The sequence below is a fragment of the Acanthochromis polyacanthus genome, chromosome 16 (assembly GCF_021347895.1).
Source record: "Acanthochromis polyacanthus isolate Apoly-LR-REF ecotype Palm Island chromosome 16, KAUST_Apoly_ChrSc, whole genome shotgun sequence".
In the NCBI taxonomy this organism is placed as follows: domain Eukaryota; kingdom Metazoa; phylum Chordata; class Actinopteri; family Pomacentridae; genus Acanthochromis; species Acanthochromis polyacanthus.
The window spans coordinates 35,039,266-35,066,094 of NC_067128.1; the positions used below are offsets into that span (position 1 = coordinate 35,039,266).

General features: G+C 37.0%; 1 protein-coding gene across 2 annotated transcripts in view; it reads right to left on the bottom strand.

Annotated features, from left to right (window-relative positions):
* Nucleotides 1–239: 239 nt before the first annotated feature.
* The window catches only part of trdn (triadin), a 39,311-nt gene continuing 12,721 nt past the window's right edge, over nt 240–26,829 (bottom strand). Inside the window, exons 2-7 of one of the 2 annotated variants that reach the window (XM_022211045.2) lie at nt 25,854–25,974; nt 14,403–14,601; nt 10,893–10,934; nt 4,793–4,840; nt 1,916–2,080; nt 240–399 (exon numbers count right to left, since the gene is read on the bottom strand). In XM_022211045.2, coding sequence (XP_022066737.2) covers nt 377–399; nt 1,916–2,080; nt 4,793–4,840; nt 10,893–10,934; nt 14,403–14,601; nt 25,854–25,974 — 598 coding nt within the window. In that variant the 3' untranslated portion in view covers nt 240–376. The remainder of the gene's footprint in view (nt 400–1,915; nt 2,081–4,792; nt 4,841–10,892; nt 10,935–14,402; nt 14,602–25,853; nt 25,975–26,829) is intronic. The other variant, XM_051937010.1, reaches the window with a different exon arrangement.

Below are 26,829 nucleotides of genomic sequence, written 5' to 3' on the forward strand. Positions count from 1 at the left end.
TAGAAGAAAAATCAGCTACAAAGCCCCAGACAATACATTAATTACATCAAGAGCAACCGAGGCCGTTTGATTTCTGACTCTTTGTAGCGCAAATACACTAAAAATGTGAATTCAAAGCATGAACAGCTCTTTTTAGGAAGTTTAAACTTGACTTTATGAGCATCTGTTTGAATAAACACAGACTCTGACATGGTGTAAAATCAGCAGGTCAACTCAAGAAAAGAAAGCAAAGCCGAAAGTTCAGTTTGGGGAGTTTTTAATTCACCAAATTCCATTTAATAACAGACAGAAAACAACATCAGAGTGGTTTAATTTACAACATCCTCGACCTTCGGTTCCCATTCTTCTTCTAATGCTTTCAATGTTCTCGTCTCCTTCAAAGTTCCTCTGAGTGGAAAGCTGAAAAACAAAATCAGAATAAATATTGAAACACATAATAAACTACAGATTGCAGCTATTTCTCACAGAGAAAACGTTCTTTACATGGGAATAAAACAGCTGATGTTTCTAGAAAATGTTATTTCTCCATTTGTCAGCTGGTTCTTTGACTTTTAACGTAAACAGTTCCTCATGTAGAACACAACTGTACGTCCCATCAGTCTGAGTTAGAACATCTAAATATTACCCAGCTGGATTTTTTTTTAATTTAAAAATGTCCTGGGAAAGTTCTGAAAAGTTCTACTAATGTTTTGCGCAGGAAGTTTTCTTTAGTGACCAGAATGTTCTTCTTCAAGGCAGGAGAACTAAGGATGTTCTAAAAATGAGTAATATTGTAGTGCTCCAACGTTTCCAAAAGTTAAAGCTACACTGAAAGCGTTCTTTTTTTTGTTCTCATGTTACACTGTGGAACGTTATTGGAACGTTTTATAGATCCTATAATGTGTTCCCTCAACAACATCCACAAAACATCTTCAGAACATTGCAGCCAAAATGTTCCACTCACAGGAACGTCTCCTAAAAAATGCTCTGTCCTCTGAAATCTTGATAACATCTTGAAAACATGGCTTGAATGTAAGTGTGAGAACATTCTTCCTTTGGTATCATGGACCACTGTGAGAATGTTCTATAATGTGTTCCTTCAACAGCATCCCCAAAACATCTTCAGAGCATTGCAGCCAAAATGTTCCACCTTTGTTTATACGTGGCAGGACAGGAACGTTTCATAAAGAACGTTCTGAGGTCTCGATAACATCTGGAAAGCATTTTTACAGCTGATGGCTGGAGAACCTTCTTTCTTAGTTATCACAAAACATTGTGAGAATGTTTCATAGAAGAATGTTCTGTAATGTGTTCCTCAAGAACATCCTCAAAACATTGCAGGAAGAAAGTTCCACCTTTTGTTACTTTGACACAGTGCAGGAATGTTTTGAGTTCTCAATAACATCTGGAAAACATTTTTTGAAAGATGCTTTGAGAACATTCTTTCTTTGTCATCACTGAGGAAACATCTTATAGAAGAATGTTCTATTATGTGTTCCCTCAACAAAATGTTCCACCTTTAATACATCACATTACAGGAATGTTATAAAATGTTCTCTATGATAAACATCCCTTCATCTGAAACCTCAATAACATCTGGAAACCATTGTTTGAATGAGAGCGTTATCTCTTAGTTATCATGGAACATAATTTATGGTGAAACGTTCTTTTAACCATTGACTGAAACATTTTCTGTGAAACATTATTAGAACTTGGTGGTGCTTTTAGCTAACGTTTAAGGACATTAACAGAACATTTACAGGAACATTTCTTCTGATAACTGATGTGAAGTTCATCTCCTTCCTCCCAGAATCTGGTGATTTTTATTCATGATGGTTCTGTTAGCCGGTGAGCGTTCTTGTTGGATGAAGAACATGAGTCATTATTAGTCATGAGTCACTGGATGGTTAATGAGTGTGAGCTGATGTTCTCTTACATGTGAGCGTTTCGGTTAGCTGCTGAATACCTTCCTCCTCCTCATCGGGAGCCACCAGACTGGCGGCAAAGCTCCACAGCATCTCCAGCCAATCAGCGCTCTCCTCCGCCGTGATGTCAGCGGGAACGACGGCGGGGCTCGATCTTATTGGACGAATCCCGCCTACTGCAAATTAGAATAAAAGTATAGAACATTAAAATGAAATCTGAAGAGAAGAGGTGCTTTTTAAATTTTTTTTAGGTAATTTAAGTAAAACTGAATGAAGAAAAATAGAGATTTTCATTTAAATAAATGTTAGTTAAGCCAAGTAAGCAAACACGATGGTCATAATTATTATATAAATCTTTGCATCTACAGCATTACAAGCTAATCTAAGAAATGTGGTAATATTCCTCTGCAAAAAAAAAATGTCATAATTTTGCGTTCGACTGCAAGTTGGAACTTGGAATTGTATATTTTTTGCAAGAAAAAAAAGAAAAGAAAGCACCACAAAAAGTCACATTTTCGACTTAACACAAGCAAGCTTTCTCCACTACTATTAAACAAATCTGTACATGTGAAGAGTGCACATACTTTGTCGTCTTTGTTTTCTAGATTCTACCTTTTTTTGTTGTATTTTCTTGTTATTTTCACTACAGTGTGCGATTTTCCCCAGTGAGGGACGAATAAAGTTTATCTCTTATTGAATTTAGTTGCACGATAGTTTAATAAATCTGTTTGTTTTGATTTTTTCTGCAATTTTCAGTTCAAGGATTCAGATCCAGGATACAGACGAGGGACAAAAAGCAACCTTCAATCCAAAGAAACATTTTGTGCAGGCTTAAAAATCATGCAGGTGAAGAAACAGAAAGTAAACAAAGAGTTCAGGAACAAACAAAGTAAATAAATCCCAAGAAACAAGAACATGAAGATACAAGAAGGTGAACAGACAAACGAAGAAACCAGGGCTGAATTTATACAAGGGAAGGTTGATGACCAATGAAGTTAGAGCAGGAAATAAAGATTAGAAATAAGGCAAACTTTCATTATAAAACTACAAACCAAACATAATAACGGCTTAAAAACACATAAATGTCATCAATGAAATTTTATTTTTGTGCATTCTGTGTTTGATTTTTCCTTTGTGCATTTTAATAAACTGCAAAGTTTCCAACAAACATGATGCTAAAATATAAATATTTAAGTTTTATATAGCCAACAGTGATAGTCTACTGCAAGGAATTATTTTTCACCAAACTGAATCACATTTCTGAAGCCTAAACATGCTCAAAAACACACAGTAGAACTGGTGAAAAATTTGATATTTTATAAGACTGGTGTGTGGCAAAATGGCTCCACTACAACATTTGTACCGTTGACTATGGGCAGGATGTTTCCCTACATCCACCAGTGGCAGCCATACCTTAAACCCAACAGGAAGTCAGCCATTTTGCTTTAACTGTGAGACTTTTGTAGCCTAGCCGTGCTAGACAACCCACGGCAACGAATTTAATTCTCTGCCAGGGTGGGTCTAGTTACCCTCCATAAGGCTCGAGGCTGGATTCTCCTAAAACTGGCCGGACCAATCACCATGAAGTGTAGAGTCAGAAGGCGGGCGTAACTAAGTGACGACAGAGGCGTGACGATTCTGACAGAAACAACCGGCGCACAATAAACAGTTATCTTTCGACTCGGCTTTGGCCACAGCCCTTAAAGATTTGAAGCTAAAATTCAACTTGAAAGATAAACAAAGGACGGCACTGAAGTGTTTCATTGAGAGGAAAGACGTATTTGGACTTATGCCAACGGGATATGGCAAATCCTTAATACACCAGTTGGCTCCGCTGGTTGGGAAGCTAATGGGACTTAGCCACAATCCGGTGCTCTAGGAACTACGTCAGCCTATTTGTTGCGTTGATTGGTTGTATACCTACCCAATTGCTGCAGAGTGATTTGAAAGACAACCTTTTAGCCCGCCTCCCTCCCTGTCGAGTGGCCCTAGACCCTTGTGCCTTCAGAACATGGGTCTAGCGCGGCTAGGCTAAGATTTTTGGGCATTTTTGATCGTTTTCAGCTTTTAACTCTTCATAGGGTGTAACTCTGGGAGATCTCAAATTTAGCAGCTACATAAAGCAGGCCTTAATGATGAAAGTTATTAAAATAATAAGCAATAATCAAAAGAAGTGGCCAAGGCGGCCCCCTGAACTTTGATGCTTGGCCATGAAACAGGAAGTGCTGTCTAACTATCCTTAACATGCTCCAATCCGCCTGAAACTTCACGTCATTGATCACAGTCCTGCCCTGATCACATCCATATGCTATTATTCATTCACAGTCATAGCGCCACCTGCTGGCAACAGGAAAAGAATGTTTGAAAATATTTTTAAAAAAATCTGGAGTTCCCCCTAAACTGCCGTTTTTCTCTTGTCCCACCCCCCTTTTGTCTTTTATGTCTTGTTCGTATCAATTTCCATCTCGTTTTTTTCGCTTTGTGTCTTGTTTTTGTTGTTTTGCATCTTGTTTTTGTCGTTTTGTGTCTCGTTTTTATCATTTTCTGTGCCATTTCTGTTGTTTTGTGTCTTGTTTTTGTCGTCATCATCAAACAGCTTTCTAAAAGAATGGGTAGAACAAAGCTTGTCCTCTCTTCATCATTTTTGATAACTTTAGAAGATTTTTCTAGAATAAGCTCATGTAGTTAAATGAGGTTTAAAGATATTTTTACCCAGCGACCACCACAGTATTTATACAGATGTGTACTGTATGCCTGTAAATGACGTGTGGGTGTTATTTTCTTCACTCCATGCAGCTGTTAGAGCTTTGTTATGTCACTGTAGGTCTCTGTAAAAAACATGATTTAAATGTTGTAGTAAACGTGACAGAGAGGAAGTTTCTGCTTGCCTCTGGGCTTCATTCCTCTCTTGGCGATGGCAGGTGGAGGAGGAAGACCTGAAACAAAGACGCAAACGTTGTTTACGCGACGACAAGATGCAGAGAGGAAAATAAAAACACAGACAAAGATCACTGGCAGCCTTCAGCTCAGCTCACTGCAGGTCTCAATCAGTGTTAGAGTCACAGTTTTACGTAGATAAAAAGAAAAACGCACACTTTTCATACTGATTGTGTTATTTCTCCACGATGCAGAACACAACAACAACAATCCAAGCAGAATCTAAAGACTTTTACCTGCCTTTCCACCTCTGGCGTCGTCTGTAAACATGAAGCAGCGTCACTCACCAGTTTTATTCCATTTCAGGAGTCAGTTCAACCCATAAATAAACCAACCAACATGGTGGAACCAATTTCTGATCTGGCAATGATGTTCCCAAAAACGTTCTGAGAAAGTTCTGTCGGTGGGAAGTTTTCTTTCAGTTTCCAGAATGGTCTGCTTGAAATGTTTGTTGACAACATCATTACACCGTTCTGCCACGATGTTCCGGAAAACATTCTTGTATTGCCATTATGTGGACGTTTTATTGATTTCATAATGTGTTCCTTCAAGAACATCCTCAGAACATTGCAGCCAGAACGTTCTACTTTTGTTAATGTATCACAATGCAGGAACGTCTTATAAAGAACGCTCCATCATCTGAGGTCTCAACAACATCTTGAAAATGTTTTTCTGAATGATTGAACATCTTTCATTTGTTATTGCTATAGAAGAACGTTCTATAATGTGTTCCTTTGATAAAATGACAATGTTCTGCCTTTAATAAATCACATTACAAGAACATCATAGAACATTGCATCATTTGAGGCCTCGATAACATCTGGAAAATATATTTTGAATTCTGGTTTGAGAACATTCTTCCTTTGTTTTCATGGAACATTGTAAGAATGTTTAATAGAAAAATGTTCTGGAATATGTTCCTTCAGAACATCCTTAGAACACTGACGGCAGAGTGTTCCACCTTTGTTAATATATCACATAACAGGAACGTTCTCTTAAAATCATCTGAGGCCTCGATAACATCTGGAACATTTTTTGAAAACATTCTCACAGTGAAGCACGGTGGTGGCAGTATCATCATGTGGAGATGATGACAATATTACATATTATAAATCAATGACACGATGAGGAAAAACTGTGAAAATTCCAGGTTTTTATCTTCGGGAGTTCCTCGGATATTGTGTAGACTACTTGACGTTTTTTCAATGGACACCAAACACTGTATATCTTAATAAACATCCCCACAGTGAAGCACGGTGGTGGCGGTATCATCATGTGGGGACGCTAACCCTAACAAATATAAATCAATGACATGGTGAGAAATATTTGTGCAAATTTATTTATTTTTTAATCAGTACTTTCTGAGGTGTTGAAACACCCTCAAATTTCAAGGTGACCGGCAATTTTTAATACCAATTATCTCAGAAAGTATTTGATATATGAAGCTGAAATTTCACAGATGCAAAAACAAACAAGAAGAGTTTATGACAGAAAGGTTTCAAGTAAATCAAAGATTGCTGAGCAGAAGGAGCTTGATTTGAGATGGAGGTGACTTTAAAACCCATTTTTTTCTCATTTGAATCTAAGCTTATTAGCATTATTTCTAGCTTTATGTTGCACCGATTTTCAGAAGAATCACAGATTTAATTTTAAGCGTGACTTCTGTGAAGGTAAAAACCCTCGTGAAGCTGCTCTTCAGACAAACTGCTGCAGGTGTTTTGCATCCATTTCTCTGAGGAACACTCAGATTAGCACATTTATCGCTAAAGCGCTGAACGCATTGTTGTGCTTCTCTATGAGGATCTCTCTAATTTCCCTCCTCGCCTGGTGTGGAGGAGTCGCATCGACCACTGGAGCTCATAAACAGCCGATTAATGCGTCGACATTTCCTTTGACTGGCACCGCAGACGCTGAGCTTTTATTCCTTCTTCCACTCTTTTCCCTCGTCGTCTTGCTTTCATGTACTCTCCCTTTTGTTTTGTAGTTCAGCACATCAAAAACGATAAACACAAAGAAAAAGATGAAAAACACAAATTGTGCTGCAGAGATGTAAAGAAAGAACTCTAGAAAAACTCTCAGAAGAAGCAAAATGATGCTCAGATTTCTATGTTTTCTGATAATGAGGCTGATATTGTGGCAGTTTTAACATCCAAATCAAAGAATAGACTCGGAATTCTGATGTTTTCCATTTCTTTCTATCCCTGCATTTCCTTTATGTCAAAGAGTAACCGCTTGTATTAAAGATGATTTTATTTCCATCAGAGAAAGAAAGATGTTTTCATCCTGCTGCGTTTTGTCCACTCGGCTTTAATCTCCTCTGAATTACTGCATTTTTCTACATCTCCGTTCCTGTATCTGCTTCATTGTGTTTCCTGCAGACTCTGTGTCCTCATCTACCAATAAACCCAGTTTCCACGCTGAAATTGAATGACTGATATTGCAGACCTTATGCTTTATGTTCCCACAACATGAGTCATAAAAAAACAACCTTCTATCTCTGCCGCTGAGACAGCGACTGAAGCAGTGAAGCACGGTGGTGGCAGTATCATCATGTGGAGAGGTTTCTTGGCTTTGCAGTATTACAGATTATAAATCAATGTCATGATGAGAAAAAGCAGTGAAAATTTAGGTTTTTATCTTTAACAGTTCCTGAGATAGTGTGTAGACTAGACGTTATTTTTAATGGACACCAAACACTATATCTTAATAAACATCCCCACAGTGAAGCACGGTGGTGGCAGTATCATCATGTGGACATATATCTTGGCTTTGCAATATGACAGATAAATCATTGATGTGATGAGAAAAAACTATGAAAATTTCAGGCTTTTATCTTTAACAGTTCCTGAGATATTGTGTAGACTAGATGCCACAGTGAAGCACGGTGGTGGCGGTATCATCATGTGGAGATATGTTTCAGCTTTGCAATATGGCAGATTATAAATCATTGACATGATGAGAAAAAAATGAAAATTTCAGGCTTTTATCTTTAACAGTTACTGAGATATTGTGTAGACTTGACACCACTGTGAAGCACGGTGGTGGCGGTATCATCATGTGGAGATATATCTTGGCTTTGCAATATGACATAATAAATCATTGACGTGATGAGAAAAAAACTGAAAATTTTAAGCTTTTATCTTTAAGAGTTCCTGAGATATTGTGTGGACTAGACACCTCTGTGAAGCACGGTGGTGGCGGTATCATCATGTGGAGATGCCTCTCAGCTTTGCAATATGGCAGATTATAAATCAATAACATTATGAGAAAAAATTGTGAATATTTAGGTTTTTATGTTGAATAGTTCCTCAGATATTGTGTAAACTAGATATTTTTAATGGACAACAAACACTGTATATCCTAATAAACATCCCCACAGTGAAGCACGGTGGTGGCAGTATCATCATGTGGAGATGCTAACCCTAACCCTTGCAAGATTAAAGGCTATAAATCAATGACATAAGAACTAGTAGTGCAAATTTAATTTTTACCATCATTTTTGACCCACTTATGGGGGTCATCTCAAGGTTAAAGAATAACCACTTGCACTAAAGATGATTGTATTTCCACCAGAGGAAGAAAGAAAAACGAGGTTTCATCTCTGCCCGTTTTCCGTCCTGCTGCATTTTATCCACTGCTTCATTGTGTTTCCTGCAGACTGTCCGTGTCCTCGTCTAACCCCAAACCGAGTTTCCATGTTGAAATTGAATGAGTGATATTTCAGACTTTACGCTTTATGCTCCCATAACATGAGCTATAAAAAAAACACAACCTTCTATCTCTGCTCTGTCGCTGCTGCAGGAATTGAATTTTCATCTTTTATGTCTAAAAAATCCCTGCTGTTCCACGTACGCGCTCTGGTTTTTATTGAAACGTCGTGCCGGGAGAAAAACCTTGTGATTAAAAATGCTGTCCGGATTTTTGTCTCAGGCGGCCGGCAAATATTTGCTCCAGGAAATGGAAGATAAGCACGATGTTGGAGGACAGCGGCTCCCTAAACTCTGGAACTGTGTTTACTAGACCTGGATGAAAGATGCTTTCTTGTCTCCCCTGCATGAAATGTGGTTTAGAAAAAGAGTAAAATCTCATTCAAGGACTTCAGGGTTTTGGTTTTCTTCTCTGAACTTCTGTTTTGTGGCCAGAAAGATGTTTTTTTCCCTTTTAATTTGTCACCTAACTGTAGCTGTGAAGGCTGAAAAACTCTGAAAACACTGAAATAAATCAAGAAAATCGAAGATCAAGGCTCTACAGCTCGAGTTTTATTTGCTCACAAGTGTTCTGCAGAGTTCTACTAATGAAGAAAGTTTACTTTTAGTTCACAGAATGTTCTTCTTTAAAGGTAGAATAACTAAAGATGACAACTGAAATTAGAATTAAATTAATTAAGCTAAAAGTTGCACTAAGAACCCTCCTCCTTTCTTATCATAAAACACTGTGGAACATCTCATACATTCCGTAATGTTCCCTCAACAACATTCTCAGAACATTTCAGCCGAATGTTCCACCTTTGTTAGGAACGTTCTGCCATATGAGGTCTCAAAAACATTGAATGTTGGTTTGAAAACATTCTTCCTTTATTTAACATTGTGAGAATGTTTTATAGGAGAACGCTCTACAATGGGTTCCCTCAAGAACATCCCCCAGGATATCGTAGATGGAATGTCCCACCTTTGTTAACATATCACATTACACGTCTCATAAAGATCTTATCACAAGGTCTCAACATCTGGAAAAACGTATTGAAGCTTGTACTGAGAACATACATCCTTTGTTTTCACCGTGGAAACGTCTTATGGTAGAACGTTCTCTAATGCGCTCCCTCAATGAAAAGGGAAAATGTTCCATGTTTGCATGTCATGTTACAGGAACGTTCTAAAATGTTCTGGATAAGAAACAATCTATCATCTGAGGCCTCGATAACATCTGGAAAGCATTGTTTGAATGTTGGTTTGAGAACGTTCTTTCTTCGTTATCATGGAACACGTTGAGAATGCTTTATAGCAGCACCTAACATGTTCTTCAAGAATATCTTCAAAACTTTCTCAGAACATTGCAGCCAACATGTTCCACCTTTGTTATTATATCAAGAACATCTTACCGAGAACGTTCTGTTCTAAATAACGCCTTAAAAACATTTATTGAACGTTATATGGAAAACATCCCTCATTTGTTGTTGTGGAAACATACTAAAGAAGAATGTTCTGTAAAATATTCCCTCAATAAAAAGGAACAATGTCCTGTGAAAAAACGTTCTGTGAACTGAGGTCTCGACAACATCTGGAAAGCATCTTTGTTTTCATGGAACAATATAAGAATGTTTAATAGAATGCTCTATAATGTGTTCCTTAAGAACATCTTCAGAACATTGCAGACAGAATGCTCCAATTTTGTTAATATACTGCAGTACAGGAACGTTTTACAAAAATTATCTGAGGAACACTTAAGAACACTCCTTGAAAACATCAGGAACACATTTTTCTGAACGTTCTTTTGCTGTTATTATGGATCACTGTGAGAATGTTTTACAGAAGAATGTTCTATGTTGTGTTCTGGAGGCAAAACGTTCCACTTTTGTTTATACATTACAGCACAGGAACGTTTTACACAACCTTGAGAACATTTTCTGAATGTTGCTTTGAGAACGTTCCTCCTTCGTTATAACAGAACATCAGCCATTTGTCTTTGAACGTGTAATTAAAACGTTTTCTTTAAAGCATCATTAGAACATGCATGTAATGTTATCCAATGCTGCGGGAGCGTTCTCTGCCCGCAGGCTGATGCTTTGAAAGGAAAATCAACACTGCATCCATCTATCCTGTCGATTATTTTAAAAAATCTCCAATTTTCTGACTGAAGAACATCTAAGAAGCTCAACAAAGTGAGGTTCTAGGGCAGAAAACAAGCGGCTTCACCCACAGGCGGAAGTAAAGCAGCAGTTTTTGTTCTGATTTAGAGCTGATTTACCCTTTAAAGAGCTTAGACTGTCACATGCAACGTTCCACAACCAAGCCATGCATCCAAACTGCGGTTCCACTGGTGTTGTGTTTTTACCGGGAGATAAACAAACGGGGTCGTCACAGTATGAAGTGTAGTCTTTGGATGGGATGGCAGGTGATGGGCGGCGTGAGGATGGAGAATAGAGGAGTTAGAGATGAGAGGGCGGGACTATAATCCTCCTACATGGTGATGGTGGAGAACGTGGTGGAGAACGTGTTGATGTGAGCAGAACGGACAGAAAGGTCATTACTGCAGTGGATTAGCTGCACACTGGAGCCCACAGAGGGATTGATTTCCTTTTGTGAGCAGGAGAGGTTTGACCTTTGAGGTTTATTCACTGAACTTCATCAAATGTGAGCTGATGATGGAAGTTTGTGGGTTCTAGAGGTTCTCGAAAGGAGCACTTTGGTTCTAAATGCAGGGAAAATAGGAAAAAAGTCCAAATAAACCTTATTTATGGGTATAAATGTGATTGGAAACATGATTTGATGAATAAACTAGACTGATCACTATGGAATGATCTTATAGGAGAACGTTCTATAATATGTTCCCTCAACAAACAAACAAAACGTTCCACCTTTAATAAATCACATTTCAGGATCGTTCTAAAATGTTCTGCATAAAAACATTCTATGATCTTGTTGAATGCTGGTTTGAGAATGTTTCTCCTTTGTTATCACGGAACATTGTGAGAACGTTTTTAAAACAGCAGAACGTTCTATAAAGTGTTCCCTCGATGAAAAGACAAAAATGTTCCACCTTTATCACATCATTTTCTTTTTTTCTGCATTAAACATTCTGTCATCTGCTTGAATGTTGGTTTGAGAACGTTTCTCCTTTGTTATCATGGAACATTGTGAGTTCTATAATGGGTTCCTTGAGAACACTGCAGACAGAATGTTCCAATTTCTTTAACATATCACGGCACAGCAATGTTTGAATACGGATTTGGGAACGTTCCTTCGTTGTTTTTGTAGCTCACACACTGTGTTTTTTGATCATTTAAATAAAATGTTCCTTTTTTAAATCTAAAAATCTTCTTCAAGTTCTACAAATGCTTTGAGCTTTAAGTTTTAGTTCCCAGAATGCTCTTCTCCGAGGTAGCTAAAGATGTTCTAGAAATGTTTGCTGAGAACATTGTTGGACTGTTATGTTCTAATGTTCTGAATGGAGAACGTTCTTCTGTCGTCGTCGTGGAACACTGTGAGAACGCTTTATAGATTTTATGACGTGTTCCCTCAACAACATCATCAAAACAATGCAGCCAGAATGTTCCACTTTTATTAATAAATCATAGAACAGGAACATCTTATAAAGAACGTTCTGTCATTTTAGGGTCTAGATAACATTTTGAAACCATTTTTTTAATGTTGTACTGAGAACATCCTTCCTTTGTTGTGGAAACATTTTATAGGAGAACGTTCTATAATGTGTTCCCTCAATAAAAAGACAAAACGTTCCACCTTTAATTGATCACATTACAGGAACGTTATAAAAGGTTCTGTACAGAAACATTCTCTCATCTCAGGCCTAGAACGTCTGGAAAACATCTTTTGAATGTTGGTTTGAGAACGTTTCTCCTTTGTTATCATGGAACATTGTGAGAACGTTTCCATAGAGGTATCGTGGTTCCTCGAGAACTTTGCAGACAGAATGTTCCACCTTCGTTAACGTATTGCAGCACAGGAATGTTTTATGAATAATAATAAGACGAGAGAAGATCTAGAAAGCATGTTTGAGTATCAGTTTGAGAACGTTCCTCTTTTGTTATCTTTCTACACCGCAGTAATGTTGCTCTGAGATCTGTTTTTCTTTATTTTTGTGATTTAAATCCAGCCGGATGCTTCTCTGCCGTCTTCTCTTTATCTGCAGACATGAATAAACGGTTCTATAATCCTGATCACAGAACGTCTGAACGGTCTTCAGCAGAACACAGGATGTCTGAAGGAGGATCTCCAGTGTTTCGTTTTATTTCAACTAATCAACAGCGTCGCCGGGAAATTCATTCTGTGTCATCTGAAGTAATTAAAGCGGGATGACGGAAAACAAAGTGTGATCACTGGAGACAATTAAGTGTTGAGTCGGAGATAACGAGATTAAAAGGAGTTTGTGAGGCAGCAGCTGATGATGCAAAGCAGCCGATTAAAAACCTGCAGGAACACTGAATTCAAAATAACAATCAGCGACTGTGATCCAGACTGTGATCACGAAAAAAACGTATACGTATTATATGTAAAATAATTCACTGTTCATTGAAAATATAGAACATTCATTTGTGTTTATTTTAATTCAACGCTGCATAAAGACAATGCAGTAAATGCTGAAAATAGATGAATATTTGTTGGTTATGATCAGGCCTGATGCTGGATAAAAATATACCTAAATAAAAGCAGAAAAAAAATTTAATAATTAGAAGACAGAAAAAATTATAACGCAACAAACAGTATTATTAATCATTAAAATTACTTCTTTCCCCCTAAAAAATCCAAAACAGAACAACAACGATGTGATCGAACAGATTGGAATTTAATTAGAAATTTAATTGAAATAAATATTTGAAATCTAATTTGGTGAAAGAGGAAAATATTCATATATAATTTGTTTTAATGGAACTTTGTGTGAGGTTCCAGGTGTGCTATTTTTATATCTGACAAAAATACACAAAAATAAAATAATTCATGGGATCAATTCAGTTGCTAATAATTGATATAATCCCAACTAAATATATATTTTTCATCCCTTTGTTATTGCAAGGAAACAAATTATGGTTTTGTGTGTTTTTCAAACTGATCGCTGATATATCCAATATTGTGATAATAATTATAATAACTACTTTTTAAATTATATTTAAGTAATATTTGGTTCAGAACAAATTTCTGTCAAAAAAGGAAAATAATATTAAAATATAATAGATTTTTTAACAGAAAAAAGAGGAATTACTGCTTGTTTTATGGAAAACTACAATTTTGCGGCATTATCTAAGCAAACTGGAATTTAAAGGATTAAAATCCTGAAAAATGGTTTAATATTTGGTTCACAACTGATCTTGGTTAAAAATAATGGAAAATAATATTAATATATACCATTTCTGTGGCAGTTTTTTGGGGTTATTTCTGTCTTTAAGGTCCTCCGTTTGAAACCAACCCCTCTGACTGATCTGTGAGCAAGTTAACACCAGAAATGTCCTTTAATCCGTTCTGCACGTGTACATGTCTCCTTTAAGGACGTACACCCAGAAATACGGTGAACTGAAAACTGTCATTTCCAAAGCATCCGTCTGTCAGGTCAACAAGAAACACAGCAGATATCATTGAAGTGTTGATATTTTTGCGTTTCCTGCACGTTGACGTCCGGACGCTGTTGAAAATATGAATTTCATGAGATTATGTCCACTTTTGAAGTCTGCTTCAAAAATGTCTGGAACAATGGAGCATGAACGTGTGACTGAAAATGGGTGAGTGGAAGGAAAGTGTCATTAGGAATTAAAATAACCACATTATAATCACATTTTAATGGTAAAAATGAGCATTAAATCTACTAAAAGGTGATAAAAACGTGAACTACCTGCCAGAGTTTTATAGTCGAGCAGGTCGAACAGGACGATGGCGACTCCTGACCAGGTGATGATCAGAGCGATGACCAGCAGCCACGCCATCGGAGAGCTGAAGGTGAGGACGACGTCATCCAGGAACGTCCTCTGATTGGACCGAGAGGCAGGGACCGCCTCCCCGCCGTTGCTCTGGCTGCTCATTGGTGGAGAGAGCTGAGGACAGGAAGACAGAAAAGACGGAGGGTTAAACCTGAAAAATAATGTAAATATACAGATGATTTATATTTCTAAAGAAATTCTGCAAGAATTCAGGTTTTTTTATCAACATGAAGAGAATATTTGAATAATTAAGCCGTCTAACGAGTCACAAAATGTTTAGAATATCAGCAAATATCAGCTGACAACATAATTATTTTTCATTTTGTTTACTTACAGCTCTCTATTGTAAAATACTTAGTGTTCAGAAACCTTTTGACTGTAATTTCTATTAATAATTTGTTAATATTTCAGAAGTTTGCTCTGTTTTGTTACATTACAGATAAAATCTTGTAAAATCTGAGAAAATGATGAATAATTTACACGTTAACTTTGAAAAAAAAGACCAAAACTGTAAATAATGTCCACATAAAACATTTTTTAATGTTTTTTAACAATATTTGATCTTGAAATTAGTTTTACTGTATTTATGTTTTTTTAAAAAGAAAGATGTCAATATTTTACAGAATAAGAAAATGTACATTAAAGATTTTAAAATGGCAAATAATGACTTGTCCTGTTATTTTACGCATTTTACCTGTTTTTTTAAATTGCATTACATATGTAATAAAATGCAGAAAAAAGTATTAATTTACATGTAGACTGCAGAAAAATCTGACCAAAACTGTTAATAACAAGCACATAAAACATCTTTTATGTTTTTTTTTTGTTTTTTTTACAATATTAGAGGTTGAAAGGACAATTTTATTGTATTTAAATCTGAAAAAGATCCATATTTTATAGAAGAAGAAAAACAATTCATGTTAAAGATTTCAAAATGGCAAATAAAAAATTTTCCTGACATTTTACAGATTTTTTGTTTTGTTAAATTACAGAAAAAGTCTCGTAAAACAGGTAGAAAAAAAATCTGAATTTATATGTAGACTAAAGAACAAACGACTCGTGGTTAAAAAGGCTTGCTCCACCTAGAATGCTACTTTTCTGTCCAGAAACCTCTACTTTTAAAGGTTTGTCACATCCAGAATACTATTTTTAAGTGGAATAAACCTTTAAAAATAGAGGTACATGAGCAGAAAGTCGTATTTTAAGTGGAAAAACCCTTTAAAACCACATCACCGCAGTCTGCTTTTAGATTCTGATTCATTATAATTATCAGTAAATAATGAAGTTAAATATGCGTGGCTTTGTCTCTTATGGTGCTGCTGCTGTCAATAAACTCAGAGGAAACAATGCTAAACAACAGGAAGCAACAAACTGAACATCAGCTCCTGTTAGTTTACACTGAATACTGATGATTCTTATCTATCTGGCCTGTTACAGACTTTGTTTTCATGCCTGTAAAGCTACATTTTTATGAACAAATGCACATTTTTAGCATAAATTCAATATAAAAAGGATGTTTTATGTGATTTTGTAAAGCATCTTGTCTCTGTTTGTTAATGTACCGGCATCAATTCAGACTTAGAGGCTGCCAAAAAATTAAAAAATGAGCAAAATGCTGCTTTATACATGAAGCCGACACATTCAGCTGCCGTCAGATTAACGGAAAAGAGTCTGAAAGCGGTTAGAATATAAACATTTTTATCTTTATGCACATTATTAAGCTGTCTTTTGGATATTAAATGGTTTTATTGTCAAAAACTGGACTCAAGATGCAAATTTTTAGTCCCCAATATGACAATCCTGTCACTCAGAGCTCCTCCCTACACACTGCATGTAAAAATCACATGAACATTGAGCTGCAGGCGACGTTATTCAACCGTTTGTACAGGGGAATTTTTTTGATGTGAACAGTTTTGCAGCCATGAAATCACCTCTAAAAAAAGAAGTCATTCTCAAGACAGTACTAGTTGAATAGACTAAGGCTTTAGAACTAGAAGTACACGGGCAGAAAGTCGTATTTTTAGTGGAATAACCTCCGACCAGTTTGCTCTTTTAACTCAGTCAACAGCACATTTCTGTTCATGGTGGTCCAATAAATATTATGGATCTCATTTGTTGCTGAAACGGTGCTTTTTCCAGGACACTGATACTGCAGACCTCAGCAGCCAAAGTGCCAATACCTGTAAAAATCTACAGGAAGTGAGCAGCTGTGGACGAATACAAAGGAGACTTCATCAGATTTCTGCATTAAAACGATTTTAAGCTCAAATCTGGTCTTCATGCGGAGTAATATGTGCAGAAAGTACAACAGGAGCCCACAGAGGAGCTCATCTTCCATCTCTGAAATAAGACAAATGACTTCTCTAAAGAAAGTTTTCATCAGATAACGTGATTACGTGCCTTTGTTTGGTTGTTTGTGTTCATTATGTGCAGCTCTGCCGCTGTGTATGTTCTGATATGAAGTGATAACAAGGCTGCAGATGTGAATGAAGGGCTCATTTGGAAGAAATACATCCTTCACTTTAAATAAACTCCTAAGGACGTCTGCGTCCGTGATTCATTACGACGCTCCTCATTGAGAGAAGTCTCATCTTCGCTGCCAATTAATGCAAAGTGAATGCGGCGCGGTGACAATGTTCCCGCCGCTGTGCCCTCATTATATTAGATTATATAGATACCTCAGGCCAGGATTCAGCCCACGTCGCTGCTACCGTTTCTGCCGGGGAGTTAAACTCAATCACTTGAGTAAATTGGCCCCATTATATCCCATTATGCAGCCTGGACGGAGAGCCGGACTACACAACACTATGAAACAGCCAATGCAGTGACTACTGGAAGCAGAAAGTAAGAGCTTGTTTCCCACTTTAACCTGGCAAAGATGGGAAAAAAAACCAGGACAAACCCACAGTTTCTAAGGCTGCAGTCTCCAGGTTGATTGCTTCGTTGAAACGCTCCCAATTGAGCAAATTCTCATTGGTTGGAAGACTTCTGTGTTACGTTCAGAAGGCAAAAAGCTGCTAAATGCTCTAAAAATAAAAATCTATAGGTGACATGGTGTCAGGTTAAGTTAAAAAATTTGATTCTGAGACATTTTTCTCCAATCAAACAAAGAAAAATCTATCAGAAGCAAAAAGCTACAGATGCTTTTTGGCTAAAGGTAGTAGAAGTTGGTATGAACAAGATATTATTGTAGTATGGCTTATTTTGGAGAAGAAGCAACAGTATCATTGATTTTCCATGCCCTGTGCACAAACACTAACATGCACAAGCTCCTTCAGCATCTCCAAGACCTACAGCGTCTACTGTACCACCAGAAAATAAGTAATATTACATTTTTAGAATTTTAGCATCAGTTTCTAAGGCTGCAGTCTCCAGGTTGATTGTTCGGTTGATATGCTCTCATTTGAGCAAATTGTCATTGGTTGGAAGATTTCAGTGTTACTTTCAGAAGGTAAAAAGCTGCTAAATGCTCTAAAATAAAAAATCTATAGGTGACTTGGGGTCAGGTTAAGTTAAAAAAATGTTGATTCTGAGACATTTTCTCCAACCAAACAAAGAAAAATCCATCAGAGAAGCAAAAAGCTGCAGATGCTTTTTGGCTAAAGGTAGTAGAAGTTGGTATAAACACGATATTGTTGTATTATGGCTTATTTTGGAGAAGAAGCAACAGTATCATTGCTTTTTCCATGTTCTGTGCACAAACTCCTTCAGTATCTTCAATACCAACAGACTGCATTTTTTTTTGCAGTATTTTAGCATCAGTTTGCAGGTCTGACTTGTCCATGATGATTGGTTGGTTGATGTTCTCGCATCTGACGAAATTGAAGAAAACATATACAAATCTACAAAACTGTCCATAGTTTGGTTTGTTGTTGGTTTCTTTACAGTGTTTGTGGGCTACAAAAGCTAACGTCGCCTTTAAAATAAAACAAGTGGCTGAGGTATAATCTAAAGATGCAGTTTAATGCAGCCTCTGGTACTTTTGATGCCAGATTTTCAACATTTTTTTTTTTTTTTTACACCTTATTTTGTAACTAAAAGAGACATATTTCAGGTGCTGATTGGCTGAAGGGAACATTCTTGCATTAATTGGTTTCATGGTAAGTCGGTCTCTTGACTCCTCATAGAAGCAGCTCATAACTGCACTCCAGTAAAGCCTCTAGAATTAGAAATGACGCCCAGCAGTTGGCTTCATGAGCAGCGTATTTGTCAGAAAGTCGGCGCTCTGATGACTCACGGCTTGGACCGAGCTGCTGTCGCCTTTCATTCGCCCTGAACGCTGGTCAGCAGCTTCACCCACATTGTTCTAATTCTGTCCTGCTGGTGGAGGAGGAGCAGCGGTTGGTGTGAAGACCAGCTCGGCAACAACAGGTGGACGCTGGCATGCATGAAATATCTGCTCAGGGTGACTGACGAGGCTGCAGAAGCCGTTCGTGTTTATGAGGCTTTTCTCTGCTTTACCTGCTGCAGATCGATTGGTTTTCCTGACCGGCCGAGGCTTTGATCAATGGTCAGCTTTTGTATCACAAACACTTGTGAAATGGCAACACACACACACACACACACACACCAACTGTTGTTCAACCGGATCGATGCCGAGCTTTCTTGAATCATCGGAGAGAGAGAGAGTGTGTGTGTGTGTGTGTGTGTGTGTGTGTGTGTGTGTGTGTGTGGGCAGAATTATGTTAAATTGATTTTGCAGTTTGTTAACTGAACGCAGCAACAGAAAGGTCAGACTGAGAGCAGAGACTGAATCCAAACATCAATTCTCCACATTATACTGCAACCTGAAAGAAACAGGGAAAACAGAGCCGGATGGATGGATGGATGGATGGATGGATGGATGGATGGATGGACGGACAGATGGATGGACGGATGGATGAACGGATGAATGATGGATGAATGGATGGATGGAAGGATGGACAGACGGACGGACGGACAGATGGATGGACGGATGGATGGATGGACAGACAGATGGATGGATGGACAGACGGATGGATGAATGGATGGATGAACGGATGGATGGACGGACGGATGAATGTATGTTTAGATGGATGGATGATGGATGGATGGATGGATGGATGAACGGACGGATGGATGAATGTATGTTTAGATGGATGGATGATGGATGGATGGATGGATGGATGGATGGACGGATGTATGTTTGGATGGATGGATGGGTTAATGGATGGATGGACAAATGGATGGATGACAGATGAATGGATGGACGGATGTATGTTTAGATGGATGGATGGATGGATGGATGGATGGACGGATGGATGGATGGATGGACAAATGGATGGATGACAGATGAATGGATGGACGGATGTATGTTTAGATGGATGGATGGATGGATGGACGGATGGACGTATGGATGGACGGACGGTTGGATGGATGGGCACACGGATGGATGTAAGTTTAGATGGATGGATGGATGGATGGACGGATGTATGTATGTTTGGATGGATGGATGGATGGACGGATGTATGTTTAGATGAATGGATGGATGGACGGACAGATTTTTGGGTGAACTAAACCTTTAAAAACACAAGCCATGGATTAGAAAGCACTATTTGGTTGGACTAAACCTTTGAATGTGGAAGTATGTGGACAATAAGTTGTATTTTCAGTGTAATAGACCTTTAAAACTGCAGGTTCTTGAGGTTTTTTCGGTGGAATAAACCTTTAAAACCACTAGTCATTTGTTAAAAGTGCTATTTGGTTGAAGTACATGGACAGAATGCTGTATTTTGTGCGGAATAAACCTTTAAAACCACACATTGTGAACTTTTTCTCTGTTCCACCAACAAACAAAGCTTCTATAACTGTGGTACTAAAACCACTGCAGAGACACAAAATTGGAAAATTTACTTTTGCTGCCAGAAACGATGCATTAAAAACAGTAAAAAACCTTAGATGGTTTGATTCAATGTACTTTTTTGAGGCCTAGGAGTGGAGGCAAAATTATTGGATTCTTAGCAACAAAACAAAGATTAAAGAGTGTTAAAGAACTCACTTTTTGTTCAGAAAGTTTCAAACAAACTCCCACACACTGTAACTTGCAAAAATACCAAACGGTCTGAAGACGACTTTTGTTTGTCAGAATCTAGATCTGCATGATGTTGAGGGGGAAAACAACAGTGTGATATTGATTTTTGAAAATAATACAGGGATTTTAGGCACATAACTTGAATAACTGCTGATTTAAACTGTCAAAACTAACTTTGCATCATGTTTTGGTCACATCATCTTTTCTGCATCTATCATATTTCAATGCAATTAATTTCTTATTGCAACTAAATCTGCCTTTTTGGTGTTTCTCGCTCTTTAAATCGAGTTTTAAAATAAAACTAAAAGCACCCTTCTTTCAAAATAAAAGATGTCGGTCAGAATTTTCTAGCACTTTGTTTTAGCAAGACAAAACGTTATAGAAAGAGTTTAAAGCTGCCTTTTCATGCACAGTGCAATTAAAATATAAAGATTTACTCTCCTAAAACCATGGTAAGCCACAGACGTGAAATAATCGGAACATATTACATAAACTGATGTGCAGAGATAAAAGTGTGAAGCGGCTGTGATCTGACATGTGGTAAAAGCAGATAATGAAAGCAACGATTTACACATCAGTGATTGTTCCCCGCTTTACAAATTACTTAATGGGGCCGAGGAACAAAGAACAATAAAAAAAGGGTGAAAAAAAAGAAAAGATAGCTAATCGTTTCGACTTCAAAGTGCAGTTATTCCCAGCCGGAGGTTCAGGACCCCCTGTGGATACCGAGATACATCTGAGAGATCCTAAGATGGTAAAAAGAAGAACAAAAAGGGAAAGTATAGCTGCTTTTCTTCTGAAATGCTGCAGACTTTGAACTCTCCAGGCTTCAGAAACAGCTCAAGCTGCTTCACTTAAAGGGGTCACAAGTCAAAGAAAAGCAGGGAAGGGTTGGAGGAACAGATGCACAGCGGGATAAAGAGGGAAGGAAAAGACTGAAATGTTGCTTTATCAATAAATTTAGTCGTGACAGTGACACGTTTTAGTTCAGGTTCCACATTCAGCCCAGTTTGATCGCCAATGACCAGTAATATCACAGCAGAATAACCTCTAAATAACCACAACTCCTAATATTTCCTTTAAGTTCACATTTAAGGAATTATCTTTTTATGAAACATTATCAACAACCTCAAATTTCTGAAGAAGAATAAATTCAATTTCATTCAGCCTCAGTTTATCATTTCCACATTACAACTTCCAGATCACAGTTCATCTACAAAGGAACACAACATTTAGTCACAGCTACCTGGAACTGAATCAAAATAAAAGAACAACAAAAAACAACAAAAACAAGACAAAACATGACAGAAATGAGGCACAAAATGACAAAAGCGAGACACAATAAGACAAAAATAATGAGACAAATGACAGGAGACAAACAAAAAAACAGACAAAAATTTGACAAAAAAGGTACAAAGTCACAAAAAAGTGGAGAAATGACAAAAATGAGACAAAAAATTACACAAATGACACACAGGAGACAAAAATGACAAAAGCGAGAAACAAAACAACAAATAAAGCAAAACACACAACGAAAAAATAAGACAACACAAATGAGATATAAAGGAAACACAACAACAAAAACGAGACACAAAATGACTAAAACCAAAAATGACAGAAGTCAGACAAAAAAAGGGCAAAAAACCAAAAACAAGCTAAAAAAATTACAAAAATGAGGCAAAAAAGGAAAAAAAAAAAGGAGACGACACAAAGGAAAACAAGAGACAAAAAAACTCAACAAAAAGTTACAGTGACAAAAACAATGGAAAAAGAACAAAAACAAGACAAAAAGTGACAAAAGCAAGAAACAAACGACAAAAAATAGACCGTGCCAGAAGCGTGACGAAAAGGAAACACAAAACAACAAATACGCAAAACGCAAAATGACAAAAACATGAGACAAAGGACAAAAGTCTGACAAAAAACAACAAAACAAGACAAAGCATTATAAAAATGAGACGCAAAATGACAAAACAACAACGAGCGATCGAGTATTTTAATTTATCATCAAAACAACTTGTTTAGAAATTATTTTAAATTTATAGTTTTACAAAGTTATAGTTTCCGACTAATGTCTTCTTAGTAATTTTTACTCTTTACAAATTCATCCCGCGGGCCGGATTGGACCCTCTGGAGGGCCCGGTTTACGTTTGTTTGTAAAAGTCCAGTTTTTTTTTTTTTACCTGCAAGTCACAACAAAGCAGCAGGTTTTAATGTTAAACTGAGTCATGAAGACAAAATTGTGACTTTTAATGAGGTTTAATTTCTCATTTTCACTCAGCTGTTCACTGAAATAGTGAAACTTTATTTTAAGGAACTCTAATTAGACATAACAAGATGTAATTTGAATCAAATTAGAAACAAATTAGACCATGAGGAAACACAATTATACCCTAATTAGCAGCCAAACAGCTAAATTACAATCTGTAACAGCTAATATCATGAGAAATTCTCTTTATTGTCTGCACCGGTTGGGTTTCAGAGCAAAAACAGTTCCATCACTGCTGTTTTAAAAGATTTCATTTGTTCTGTCGTCAAAAGGAAACAATTTTCTGCCCTATTGGTTGATTTATTAAAATAAAGTGACACCGTGCTCTTTTAAAGGCAAAACAAAATCACATCATTTATCAGCCAGAAATTTTGAAAATTGAAAGAATTGCCAGATTTTTCATTTTCCCAGTGGTTCTTGAACTCATCGCGGATATAAACGATTTCTAAGTTTGAAATTATAATATTTTGCACCACATTCTGTAAAGAACTAAACACAACTCCTCAACACAACTGATTGTCTCTGACTCTGCTGTCAGTAAAAAAAGTTTTTAGGTTGCCGAAAATAACAAAAGCAATGCAGAAAATAAAAGCAATGCCGAAAATAACAAAAGCAATGCCGAAAATAACAAAAGCAATGCCGAAAATAACAAAAGCAATGCAGAAAATAACAAAGCAATGCCGAAAATAACAAAGCAATGCCGAAAATAACAAAGCAATGCAGAAAATAACAAAAGCAATGCAAAAAATAACAAAAGCAATGCCGAAAATAACAAAAGCAATGCCGAAAATAACAAAAGCAATGCCGAAAATAACAAAAGCAATGCCGAAAATAACAAAGCAATGCCGAAAATAACAAAAGCAATGCCGAAAATAACAAAAGCAATGCCGAAAATAACAAAAGCAATGCAGAAAATAACAAAAGCAATGCCGAAAATAACAAAGCAATGCAGAAAATAACAAAAGCAATGCCGAAAATAACAAAAGCAATGCCGAAAATAACAAAAGCAATGCAGAAAATAACAAAAGCAATGTAGAAAATAACAAACAATGTAGAAAATAACAAAGCAATGCAGAAATAACAAAGCAATGCTGAAAATAACAAAAGCAATGCAAAAAATAACAAAAGCAATGCCGAAAATAACTAAAGCAATGCCGAAAATAACAAAAGCAATGCAGAAAATAACAAAAGCAATGCCGAAAATAACAAAAGCAATGCAAAAATAACAAAAGCAATGTAGAAAATAACAAAACAATGTAGAAAATAACAAAACAATGTAGAAAATAACAAAACAATGTAGAAAATAACAAAACAATGTAGAAAATAACAAAACAATGTAGAAAATAACAAAAGCAATGCTGAAAATAACAAAAGCAATGCAAAAATAACAAAAGCAATGCAAAAATTAACAAAAGCAATGTCGAAAATAACAAAAGCAATGCAGAAAATAACAAAGCAATGTCGAAAATAACAAAGCAATGTAGAAAATAACAAAACAATGTAGAAAATAACAAAAGCAATGTAGAAAATAACAAACAATGTAGAAAATAACAAAAGCAATGCAGAAATAACAAAAGCAATGCTGAAAATAACAAAAGCAATGCAAAAAATAACAAAAGCAATGCAGAAAATAACAAAAACAATAGCGAAAATAACAAAAGCAATGCTGAAAATAACAAAGCAATGCAGAAAATAACAAAAGCAATGCCGAAAATAACAAAAACAATGCAGAAAATAACTAAAGCAATGCAGAAAACAACTAAAACAATAAAAATTAGGGTGGGAAAATTACCACAAAGTGGCAGAAAACTGCAACAAAATGAGACATAAAATGGCAGAAATTAGAAAAATGAGACAAAATGACAAAAACGAGACAAGATGACAACGTTACATCCAACATGGTGAAACACTTTTCTACAGCTGATGAGCAGAGTAGAGAGAAAAAGTTAGTAGAGACTGAAAACATGGAAATAGTTAAGTTAGTTATCTACAGTTTGGGGAAACGAAAGTGACACAACAAGAACGACACAAAAAATGAGACAAATACACTGACAGCAACAGAAATAATAACAAAATGACAGAAATAAGATACAAAATGACACATACAAGACAAAAAACAACAATAGAAACAACACAGAAAGCAACAAAATAGGACATGAAATGGCACAAATGACATAAAATGACAAAAATAAGACACAATATGACACATACAAGACAAAAACAATAAAACAACACAGAAAGCAACAAAATAAGACACAAAATGACAAAAAAGGGCAAAATGACAAAACCAGACACAAAAATGACAAAAAGAGACAGAAAATGACTGTCAAAGCTACTGGATCAGAAAAATAAAGTCAGCACGGCTCAGAAACAGTGAACAGAGAGCAGGTCGTTGATCCATTCAGCATGGTGAAACATCTTTCTACAGTTTCGCAGAGCCCCCATTTCTTAAAAGTATTTCTTTTATATAATTTATGGCACGATAAGACCTATCTGAGTCCTCTCTACTTTACGTCATGATGTAAACGGTTCTGGATTTTATATTCCAGTGAAAAATGAGCCGCAGTGAGGAAAAACTTCTTGGAGTTTAGAGGGTTAATCATCATATTCTGATCACATACACATAAAAGTTCTCATTTGGGTTGTTTTCTACAATAAAGACGTCTAAAAATGGAAGAAAAAGAGGTAGTAATGTGATTAAATGTAACAGAAACAACATAAAGTACTATAACACAGCATATACTTCTATTTTCCGTCTAATTTCACACAAAGTAGAGCTTGTTGGTAAAACATAACCCATGAAATGAGTCTAAAGTTGCAAAAATGTCAAAATATTACTGATGTGAGTTGATTTATAGTTAAAAACCCAAAAGATCAGCCTCTAATATGCCAACATTAGCAGCTAACAGAGTGGGTTTCTGTTTCTGGCAGCCTTTAAATGACAATGAGACAGAAGAACGGTGTCAACTCTGCAGAGGCCCTGAGATTCATTCCATCAGATCTTTATTCTAAAGTTCATCGGGAGTTGAATGGATTTTGTTAAAGTACCTTTAGAGTTTGCCAGATGTTCGCTGATAACCTTCGGTCCTTCAAAGGCGCTGGAAATGCAGCGTTACCATAGAAACAAGCATGTAACTCCTTCGTTAAATCCTTCTCGGTCGAGCCCCGGCTGACGAAAAAAAAGAGAGAGAGACGTCTTTAAGCCAGGCTAAAAATACCCCAAAGGAGAAAAAATGGAAGTAAATCCAATAAATTTTTATCGTCAAAGTTGCTCCTGAAGGTTCCGGGAAGTTATAACATGAGAGGTTTGGAGGTTTGAATGGTTAAATGCAGCAGAAAAGAGAGGAAGGGTCGACCCAGCGAGAGTCTCCCTGCCCCCTCTGAGGGTCCAAAATAGAGATGAACAAGTGGAAGGAGGTCGGAGAGAGGAATGCAAAGAGAGGTGACAGAAACCAGAGCAAAAATCAGGAATTAAGCGACGAGATAAAGGTTCTAAAGTCTCAGAGCCCATTCATCATGGTTTAATGATTGGAAGTTTCGCCTGTTTCCTCCTCCGAGAGGCTGCTTTCCACGTCTCTGATCTCCCCTGCTTCCCTTACACCTGTATATTCATCTCTTTTATTAGGTTTCACGCTTTAGCACGAGTTACAAGACTCCAAACATATTCACTCGGCGTCCTTGACTGGGAGAATAAAGTGCTTTAAACCTTCCTGCACGTCCTCCGAGGGAAACATATTTCCTCCTGAGCGCGCAGGCTTGTCAAACAGAGGTCAGGCTGAGGAGTAAATAAGTGAATAAATACCTCGCCGAGCCCCGTGTGAGTTTTTAAGCCCCGTCAGAAGCGGTTTCTGAGGCCCAGTTTAAACGAGGGAGCGGTGGAAGGAGTAACCTGACCCCCAGCCGTGCCCTGGGAGCCTGCACTGCAAAGGCTATAATTAGAGAAGCAGACAGCAGCTGGCATTAGCTTTGGACTGCTTTAAATGTAGGACGAACACTGGGGGGACACAACACACAGCAAACACAC